This window comes from Odontesthes bonariensis, chromosome 16 (assembly GCF_027942865.1).
Source record: "Odontesthes bonariensis isolate fOdoBon6 chromosome 16, fOdoBon6.hap1, whole genome shotgun sequence".
NCBI lineage: Eukaryota > Metazoa > Chordata > Actinopteri > Atheriniformes > Atherinopsidae > Odontesthes > Odontesthes bonariensis.
In genome coordinates this window covers 6496130-6507213 of record NC_134521.1, presented here as the reverse complement: position 1 = coordinate 6507213, position 11084 = coordinate 6496130, and the positions used below count along the sequence as shown (strand labels likewise).

General features: G+C 38.2%; 1 protein-coding gene across 1 annotated transcript; it reads left to right on the top strand.

Moving 5' to 3' along the window:
• Nucleotides 1-813: 813 nt before the first annotated feature.
• slc47a2.1 (solute carrier family 47 member 2, tandem duplicate 1) lies at nt 814-7132 on the top strand. Its single transcript, XM_075487121.1, has 16 exons — nt 814-1002; nt 1833-1934; nt 2100-2168; nt 2302-2450; nt 2608-2650; nt 2762-2806; nt 2923-3020; nt 3196-3293; nt 4865-5046; nt 5209-5317; nt 5817-5892; nt 6129-6198; nt 6293-6425; nt 6516-6610; nt 6772-6830; nt 6910-7132. Exons 1-16 carry the CDS (start codon nt 814-816, stop codon nt 7130-7132), a joined length of 1740 nt encoding a protein of 579 aa, XP_075343236.1.
• The last annotated feature ends 3952 nt before the right edge of the window (nt 7133-11084 follow it).

Genomic DNA, 11084 nt, shown 5'->3' with positions numbered 1-11084 from the left:
TTTCTTTTTGTTGTCCTGCCTGTTTTTTCAAGAGCTGTTAACTCCCTCCTTGTAATTTTCTTCCTTAAAGGTGTTCTATACCATATTTTTTATACTAGCAATGGTTCAAATGACAGCATTTATCATAAATGTGGTCACTCATAGTTACAAAGGCACTTAGACACGTCACTTAACAGTGCACTGTGACTCAGTCCTCTATTATCATTCAGCTTTGGTTAGAGGACAATTGAAAATATAACAACAAATCTACAGACACAGATCAATCTAAGCCTTAAGACCAGAGACTGTATAATTTTTATCATTGCATGAATAGCATTACAATATATTTGTCTTTCATTTTTGGTGGTTTTGAAGATGTGACTTATTCTTTTATATAATCGTTAATTGTCAGCGTTATAACCACAGACAGGGAGAAACGGAGTGAAAGCTCTGTTACTCATGCAATGTGTTTAATCATATGCATGTGTATTTACACTTTGATTAAAAAACACTTAATTCGCTTGAACTTTGGTACACAAGTGAAGATCTGTGATGCTTTACTGACATTCAGCTCAGTTCCTTTGGGGAGTGTGCGGCTTGTCGGTAGGTCGGAGGTGGAGATCTCTGGCTTGTAGAAGTGCCCCTGCAGGCTGTCCATTCACAAAGACGGGTGGGCAAGGTGGGCAGACACAGCCTTAGTTATCGATTATTATCCGGGTAATTAGTTATCGATTACCTCTGGCTGTCCCTCTTTGTCTCTGAGGGAGATTGTACTGTACAGACATAATTCAGTTTGAAGCTGAGTTCTGTTTTTTTGCCAAATCTCATCGGAGAATGGAAGATTTAGCGAGAAAAAACACATGTGGCAGAGTGAATGGCCAGACGAAAACAGACGAATCACCTTCTCCTGCTGCTGGCAGTGTTGACTCATGCTGCAGATCCTGCCTCACAAGCCTCAAACTCAGGGTATCTGCAGACTACAAGAATGAAACGGTTAAGTTTTTAAAACTGGCAGGACCCGTGGTAAGACGCAGTATCTTATATCATTTTATTTCTCCAGTGTGACATTTTTAACTCAGAATGTTTTAAGTTACTGCAGTGATACTGAGAATGATTTCTAAGATAAAAGAAACAGCTGTCTCATTACCTTTTGTGGGCTGGTTTGCATGTCCCTTATGAAGACGAAGATAGTGAGCATTTTTGAGTTCCTTTTCATTTGAAAAACAGCTTGAATGTCTTTGTTAATCAAGCATCAAGGAAAATGTAGCATCATTTGTCGCTGTTCTCAAAGGATAAACTGAAACAAAACATTCAAATCCTCTCCAATAATCTCACATTTCTAGACTTGTTTATGCGCAATTAACAGATATTTAGCATTCACAAAAGCGCATTGTGCTGTATGTGCACAGGGGCCTCATCAGCTGAAAACTGTAATTTTATGAGTAGAAAAGCAAAACGCAACCCTGAATGTATCCACCTTTGACATAGAGTTTTATTTTTTTGCACAAGCCCAGAGCTTAATAGAAGAGGGTATTTAGTTTCCTTTTGTGCAGACATTATGATGCCATAAATCTGTCAAAAACCAACTCTATGTTTTGAAAAGAAAAGTATTTAAAGACATTTAGAGGTACAAAAGAGCTGATGGAAAACCGAAGCATGATGCATGTCAGCTTTCTGAGCAAATAAACCTGTTTTCTTACCTGAAGGCCTCCTGAAACAATTCTTCATGACTCAAAACTCAATCAACTACTCTTATGTGTTGTATTTGGAGTTTAATGTTTCATTCATAATTGGCCAAGTTCATTTGTGTTTTTAATGTTATGACAAAGAGAGAGCTTGATTCTGTTTTTCAGTTCATTTCACAGTTGATGAGCTTCCTGATCGGCTTCGTCAGCATGGTGTTCTGCGGTCACCTGGGGAAAACAGAGCTGGCAGCGGTGGCATTAGCAATAGCGGTGAGAGATCTTTTGTTTCTGCTTTAATGGAAATTCTGCTTTCAAAGATAACTTTGATAGCTTTGTTTTTGCATTTGAATAGACACTTTACTCATACATTCATCTTTTCAAGTGTGCTTTTCTGCTTTCTGGAGTTTTATTTAATGAAATCTAATTTCAATGTAGGTAATAAATGTCACAGGTATTTCCATTGGCTGTGGTTTGGCATCAGCATGTGACACTCTCATATCTCAGGTATTCACATTTTATTTATGGAACCAGCTCCTCAGCAGTTACAGCTACATTTGTCTTCCTGTGTCAGTTCTGACCTTATTCGTGCGACTCAGCCTTATTAACTTGTTTGGTTTTCTGATCCTCTTCCCCACAGACTTACGGGAGTGGTAACCTAAAACGTATTGGAGTGATTCTCCAAAGAGGAGTTTTGATTCTACTCTTATCCTGTTTCCCTTGTTGGGCTGTGCTTATTAACACGCAACCCATTTTGTTGGCTGTAAGACAGAGCACAGAGGTCGCCAGGTGAAGCCTTTCTGCGAAATTTGCGCATCATAACTATACAATACCACAAATTGGCATCCATGCTATACACTGTATACACTTGTTACATAAGCATCAAGTTGTTTAGAGTGTATTTTGAACTCATTGAAAAATGTCCTCTTTTCCGTCTGCTGTAAAGACTCTCTCAGCTGTATGTGAAGCTCTTTATGCCAGCTCTGCCAGTGAGTTCAGCTCCATGTCCTTTATGTCTCCATCTATATATACTGTATGGAATGGTTGCTGTGTAGCATCCTTGATCTAATTAACTCCATTCAGTGTGTTGAATTCTGCAGGCTGCCTTCATGTACCAGCTGCAGGGGAGGTATCTTCAGAATCAGGTGCTTTTCATAAGCAAAACTAAATAAGTTAAAAAGTTTATCTGTGGTGAGATTATTTTGTTTGAGTCTCAAACAGCGGAAGCACTGCCCGTGAAACTACATGCTTTCTCTCGTAGGGCATCATGTGGCCTCAGGTGCTATCTGGAGCGATGGGGAATGTTTTAAATGCATTCATCAATTACATTTTCCTCCATGTTCTGGATCTGGGGGTTGCGTGAGTACAACCACCAAAACTCTAATAGTTCTCTCAATTACCAAAGTGATTATTAATCATAACTGTCAGCTGGAGGTTTCATCTGACGCGTTGTTTTTGTGAACATGTGCCAGTAACTGTATGCTTTGCTTTTCTTCAATTCCTGGTGTTAAATCAACCTAACGCGCAACTGCAGTGGATCTGCAGCTGCCAACGCCATCTCACAATATTCCTTGGCGGTGTTCTTGTTTGTGTGCATTTACTCCAGAGGGCTGCACAGGGCTACATGGGATGGTAAGGTTTGGTGACTAAACTTAAATTTAATCATGATTATTTTAACAAAATCAGCTGACAAACACGTAGGAAGTTGAGGCGTTGCAGAGAGAGGTGTGGTAGAAATCTTCAGAGATCGCCATCGGTGGGTTGGGGTTGTTTTTTAAGCTTGGCAACAACTTTCAGCCAACATCCCATGGCAGATGATATGAATTCAACATATTCCATGCTTTCTTTCATCAACTTTATCCAAAAATAAATTAAAAAAACGGAAAATTAGAATGGGTGAAAAAAGGGATGTAGAAAAAGTTCAATAAAACAAATTAGAATAACAGACAGATTGGAAGGTTTTTGCATATTTCTGTCTCTAAAAGTGCAGAATATCATTAAACGATTAACTTAATCTGCATTTATTAATGTGTAAAGGGGAAGGGTGAAAGCCTAAGCTCATCATCCATAAAAGCGTAAAAGCGTTTTATCAGCAGCAGGCTTTGTGATGGAATGGGGTTGCATCATTGATCTTAGCAACAGCCCATTTACACTTCTTTGACTGCAACATATGCTGCCTTCAAGACAACACTTTTTCCAGGGACGTCGATGTATTTTTCAACAAGACCATGCAAAACCACATTCTGCACACATCACAAAGGCATGGCTGCAAAAGATGATGAGATACTTGGCTCTCCTGCCTGCAGTCATGTCCTGTCCCCAATAGGGAATCTGCAGAGGATTTCGAAGTGGAAAAATGTGGCAACTACCCTGTTCTGTTGAACACATTCTGGATGTTTTTACAGAAATGAAGTACCATCTGACAACCTTCGTGCTAATATTCTGAAGAGCAGATAGTCTTTAAGGTGTTTAAGCAGGGGATGTCCTCATCATCAATTTGTAAAAACGTTATTTTTCCAGGAATGTTTTGCAGGCTGCAGCTGAATTCTGTTGAAGAGAACAAATGTGAAATACCATGAGTTCATACTATTAATGATGAGAATCAGTGCTTGTTTATGCATTTTCCATATAATCTAACCTTTTTCTATTGTGGGGATGTACATTGTCCGAAGGTAATTTGTTTTTAAAGGTAATTGCTGTTCATTTTTTAATGTTCAGCTGAACTGCTTTGCTTTGACTGTAGGCTATGATAGCTTAGCCATTGATTGCTAAGTTACAGGTACTTGGTGTGTACAAACTGAATGCTATTTTGACAGTTCACAATAAGTGTCAATTTTTAAAATACTTTTTTTTTTAAATCAGCATAACTGCTTCAAAATTTCTGCTTTAAAATCAGAAAGCGTAAATACTGCTAATCATCTGCTTACTTATATTGATTAGCAAACAGCAGCATTCTGTTATTTAACACCTGCAAAAGATTTCTCCAAATTGCTTTAGCACGTATGTTAGCATACAAACTGTAGCATTTAGAGTGGCTGCAGATCCCGTTTTATCTGTTATCCAACATTAGCCTCGCTCTAATGAAGGATTGCTCTGCACTGTAGACACTGTTGCGCAGTGAAATGCAGCAAAGAGGCTAAGTAACTTCACAATGAGCACTGATACACACCAATAAGTCCTTCATTCCTCCCTTTATCTCCAAGGTTGGTCAGGAGACTGCCTGCAGGAATGGGGCTCCTTCCTCCACCTGGCCATCCCAAGCATGCTGATGCATTGTCTGGAGTGGTGGTTGTATGAGATTGCAGGGTTCCTGGCAGGCATCATCAGTGAGACAGAGCTAGGCGCACAGTCTATAGTTTATGAACTAGCTGCTATTGCGTACATGGTAATGTCACTTCTGTTTTTTGGCTTTTTTTTTGCCATTGTGTGCTAAAGTAAGATTCAATCATATACCTGTACGGTTTTGACCTTTAGGACCTCGCTCTGAAATCTTCACCATGTCTGGCTGGATCCTAATAGTTTTCATTTACGTCATCCTATTCCACAGTTTCCCATGGGTTTCTCTGTCGCTGCCAGTGTTCGTGTTGGAAATGCTCTTGGTGCTGGGAACACAGAGCAAGCAAAACTGTCCAGCAAGGTGTCCCTCATCTGTGCATGTGTGATTAAAGAATTTACTCTGCCAAAACCCATATATTTTCATCAACATTCAGACTCATTCATATTTCTAATAACTGCTGCTACCACTCAGTCTGATGCACAAGCAGTGTATATTGTATGTGTTAGTGGTTTATTGCTTTGTGATTAGATTAGCTTGTGATGGTTTACACACAACTTATTTTACTTTTATACTCTGCTAATGATTGTTATTTTTTATTTTTTTATCTAGTGTAGCTAAACTTTGAGAATTCATTTGTAATGTCAGGCTACAATAACCTTTGATTTGACTTGATAAATGTCAGAGGAGACAGTGACAATTTAGGTGGGTTGAGGCACAAGTTCTAGGATGCTTCTTCTTTTGTTCTGGTTTACAAACTTAAAATTGAATTGATTATTGAGTCTTTTATTTGATCTGTTTGTTGTTATTCATATATTTTGGCTCGTATATTTTTCACCTTTTAGAAAATGATCAGAACATCTTTCTTATACCCAATACAGTTATTGTTTCATGTGTCATTGGAGCCTGTCTGGGTGTGGCTAAGGATGTGATTGGTTACATTTTCACCACAGAGAAGTAAGTATATGTTAATATCTGTTTAAGATTCTTGGGTTTTTCTATTCTCATAAGCCGGCCTCTCATTTAGTTTAATATGTAACACCAGTCATCTTTACCAGCCAATGTGCTTGGATTTTTGCTTTTTGCTATTTCATTCTCCTTTACAAGGTAAAAGATGATGTAAGCTAAAAAAATATTTACTTCAACTTTGCACTTACTTGCCTGATTTCATGTTTACATGTCTTTAACTTCAGAGACATTATTCAGAGGGTGGCTGATATCATGAAGATATACGGTTTCATCCATGTCACTGAGGCTTTTTCTGTGAGAGAACAAAGTCATTTTAATCCTCTGCAGGGCAAAATAAATCTGGCATGTCGGCACAGATGTTAGATTTTGCTTTGTGTTACCTCCACAGGGTGTGACAGGAGGCATTGTCAGGGGAACGGGAAAGCAAATGATTGGAGCCGTGTGTAACCTGGTGGGATACTACTTAATTGGGTTTCCCATTGGAGTTTCTTTAATGTTCCCTGTCAAAATGGGCATTGTAGGTGAGGATGGATGAAATGTCTTATAAGTGGACAATTTAATGATACCTCCGTTTGAACTAACAAACTTTCCACTCTTCATCTCTGTTACAGGGCTTTGGTCAGGGTTTTTAATCTGTGTTGTGTTGCAGTCCACATTCTTTATAATTTTCCTGTGCAAGCTTAACTGGAAGAAAGTCACTGAGGAGGTAAGTGATTCCAGTGTCACAGAAGGAAAATGTTTAATTTAGGCAATTGCAGACAAAACAATGATAAATCAAACCTATCCAAGTTCAACAATAGAGCATGGGATTTTTGATATTGTATCTTGACTTTCACATATGAATATTCCTCATTTATATCTAAATAGGCACTGATTAGAGCAGGAGTCCATATTTCAGAGAAGGAAGATATAGGTAAGAAGACATTATTTTATGTACCTATTGCTAGAGTTGGTCATTTTTGGGGGGAACTACAAAATTAACCATGTGTTAAAACTCTCCCTCACAGCCCTGGAGTCTAGTGAAAAACAGGCCCATATAGAAGCCCGTCCAAGAGAGGAGAAGCTGGAAGTGCTCAGCACAGAGGAGCAGAATTCAGCTGATGTGGCATTGTCATTCAGGCAGCTGGTGGTACGACGTGGCCTCTCTGTGCTGCTCATGTTCATTATTCTTGCCACTGGGGTCGTCATAAGTGAGCTGCTCATCAGACATCTCGAATTAGATGAGTGACCATTATTAGACCACATGTGTGCACTATGAGGCAAAGCTTGGTGAGACTGAGAGTACAAAAAAGAATGCTGTGGAAAACAGCTACTTAAGTTCATGGAGCTTTGTCTGCAACATAGATTAAAAAGAAAGCATGGACGTTGTCTGAAGTGTGGAATTAACTTATGAGCGCCTTAAACATGTATTCTGATTAAAAGAAGCCAAATTATGGAAAATTAAATGGGAAAATGCTACTTCTCTCTAGATTTAATACCTCAGTGAATAGAATTGTTTTTAGGGTGCAAACTGATGAGTCTTTATAAATATTTTACATTCTCTTTAATATATTTAGTTTAATATATCCCATTCATTTTGAATGTTCGCATTTCAAGTAAAATAAGAGAAAAAGCAAGCTATGGTTTCAGGGCAAGAATGTTGTAATTGACAAGTTTCCATCGTATGGGCATGTATAGTATCCTGAGGATCAAATTCAAATCCATCTCATCTTCCCCTTCAGTGCCACCTTTGTATAGAATAGTGAGAATGCATCTGATATCATTGTATATGTGACTGTACTAAGGTTACTCCCGCTGAGTGGCAAAAAGACTGCAAAGGAAAAAGCAATTTACCACACAATGAGCGATGTCACTGTATGGGATAACAGAGGCAAACTCTCAAAGTACGGATAAATCTTAATTTGTTTTTCATACTTACATGCTTTGAGTGAAAAACGACATTTCTATCCATTCTGTACACCTATGACCAATGATTGAAAATAAATGTAACTTTTAATTACTGAGTATCAGCAAAGTAAAACACTTGTTTCATGAACTGCAATGGGAAATGTCTATATAGCTACAGAACATTCCTGAGATTTCTATCTGTATTCCATCTCAGATTGGTTGCTCTTTCTATTTTAGAATTAAACTTACTCTTCAGCTGTTACATCTATTATGTTTGAAAAATCTATTTAGAAACAAGACTCCCCCTTACATTTAGACTATCAATGAAAAATAAAAGTGGAAAAAAAATTATGTATAAGCTTGTTTTCTCAATACAAACATGTTAAATTAAATGAGGTTCGAACAAGGTAGCTATATATTCTCTCATTCTGCAATTTATAGTATGAATGGGTGCCACAATTAGAAAGTGCTTGATTAAATGTTATATTTAGGCTACAGCACGTGTGGATGTGTGCTTTCATCATCAAAGACAGAAAGGATGCTCATTCTCTTGGGTTTATTTTTCTTTCCTTTGATCTGTGTTGCCAAATTTGATGATAATGAAAGGTCTGTACACTTACACAGGAACGTGCCGGCTGGATGAAGACATGTCATACTGAGCTATTGAACCTTTTCCTAGTTATCATCTAGAGCAGATAACTGGCTAGCTCAAGCTTCTTAGTTAGAAACGGTTCATAAATACAGAATTCACCTTTGTTGGCACAGAAAAACTGATCATATCTGATTTCCTGAAATGCTTTCATATATGACTTGACTTTTAAGATATCTGTGATACCTGTATCATTAATATGTAAAGATGCGGCCTCAGAACCTGTTAGCCTAGAATGTCTGTGCAAAAGTTAAGTAAATCTGCCTATCAGCGATTCTAAAGCTTACTTATTTACAAATAATGTCTTATTTGGTTAATCAGTGCTTGTGCATAGCCTTTGTCTTCTTTTGCAGGGCCAGTTTGGCTGCATCCTCCTTCTTTTAAGTCTTTGTGCTATCAGTCACTGGCTGTGGCTCTATAGTGCTGGTATAGGGAGAAGGGCCTTAGGGAGAAGCAAACAGTTCTGTTTATTGTACAGATGATACAACTCATCTTCTAAAATGTAGGTGGTAGACGATGGTAGTTTCAGATATTTCTTTTTTTAAAAGAACTAGTCAGTTGTTTCAAATGTGGATTTTCTTTAAGGTACCCACTGTTGAATAGAGGTTGTAGTCAACTCACCGCTGTAACAAATTGACACCATCACAAGAAGAGTTACACTTGTGCTGCCATTACATCGGTGTTTTACCATACCGTGTCTCGCACTTTCCAGTGATTGTTGTTACCAAGAATGTTGCTCAATAGCTGAGCCATCTAAGCAGCTTTTGCAACCACCAGACTCCAGTACCTAAAGAAGGCAAAAGTTACTGGTCAACCGCTGCTGTTATCAATCACATTGTTGTGACTATTGTGTGACTTTGCTTTTGTGATGTGTTAAGTCAGATCCAAAATGACCAAGAGCAACCTCCAGGTTAGCAATGCCAGCGATTTAAAGTGCAGGGTAAAAATACAGGGAACTATCTGAAAGAATGTTTTCATGTATGCATGACTACATAAGATAGAGGTTAATGTAGGAATGTTGCACAGTCTAAATGCATAGCTAGGCACAGATGTCACAGAAGGGAGAAAGGCCAAGTTCGGTGAACTTTATAAAACATACAGGTCATAAAACATGCAGATTCAGTGGCGGGCAGTGGTAAACCAAAGCAGTGGGGTGTCAGAGATGATAATGAAATTCACTACTACCTTTTACTGAATTCAAGTCATCATGAAGAAGAAAGCTCACTCTCTGTGCTGCCTGCACAGAGGGGCTGGACTAGCTGTCAGTCTCACATGGTTCTGGCCTCTAAATCCCATCATCAAATCTCCAGATACATGATGTACCTGTCTGAAAAGAGCACCTCACACGACCACTGGGAAATCCTGAGTTTTCAGCTACACAAAATGCAGACAGGTGTGAAAAACTAGCTCAGATTGGTGGAGGAAAAGTGTGGACTTTGCAACCTGCACAAACACAGTGATTCAACCAGATGAAAACTGCCAAAAACGACAAACCACCAAGTCACAACCATTTATACCGTTCAGAGCGGTGAAGCAGTTAGTGCTCTCTTATGTGAAGTCATATGACATCTTGTGGGGAAAAAAGGTATTTTTAAAACTACTGCCCAAAATGCCTAATTTTCCTCTGCATCGATATTTACCTTTACTAAAACAAGTAAGATTTATCATTAACTTTTAAAACATAGGTTTCTGTTTAATGTGATTTTCAAATGATTATGTCATTATGTATTGTAATTCTCATTCATTATTACGGTCTTTAACGGTCCCCAGTTAAGGGGATAAAAGAATCATCACCTGGCACATAGACGCAATCCTTCATTCTACAAGTTTTCAACTTTATTGAGTGCACAGAGATGTTGACAAAAATAGCATATAGTGAATATAGCATTTCTTCATAAAACCATCTAAAAACAGCAGCTCTGATAAAGTAATTTTCTAATTTAACAAAGAGATTGACCTGTTTGCCAAAACGTATGACGTAAGTGTTAACTGAAAGAACAATACAAATCATATTGAATTTAAAAGACATTCATGTTCTTGTAAAATTATTTTTTCTTCTTGCAAGACACTAACCATAGCATATTCTGGTGGGTGTTAACTTCAAAAGAGCTATTTTGTTAGAAAGGTATTGAGAAAAGTTTCTGCTCTGTTCTACATGAAGACAGTTTACTCACAAGCCACTGTACTTGCAGCAGATTGACGTTTGCCACAGTCACAAAAAAAAAGAAAAAACCTTGCATATCAATTCATCATTATTCAACATGTAAATCAGGTTGGATTCATGTGTGGAAACATCACGCTCATCAGCAGAGACATTGCCACAGGCTCCTCACAGGGACTGCAATCCTGGCTTGCTTACCTCCAGAGACTGCAATCAGTAACATGCTGTGGCATCATTACCAAGTGACTGTGTAAAGATTTTCTCTCAGTATTCAGTGACTACGAGTTAGGATGTGCTGTAGCAGCTAAAGGAATCTCACATTAACTTTTTGGTTGTCACCGAGCAGTGCAATAACGTACCTGAGTTTAACAGTTGTTTGAGCAATTTTGCTTACACAATGTGTGTATAGTGTGTGCCATATGTTTTTATTTTTATTTTATTTTTCTACCCCTTGTCCTGTCCAGCATTATGGCAGCAGAATTG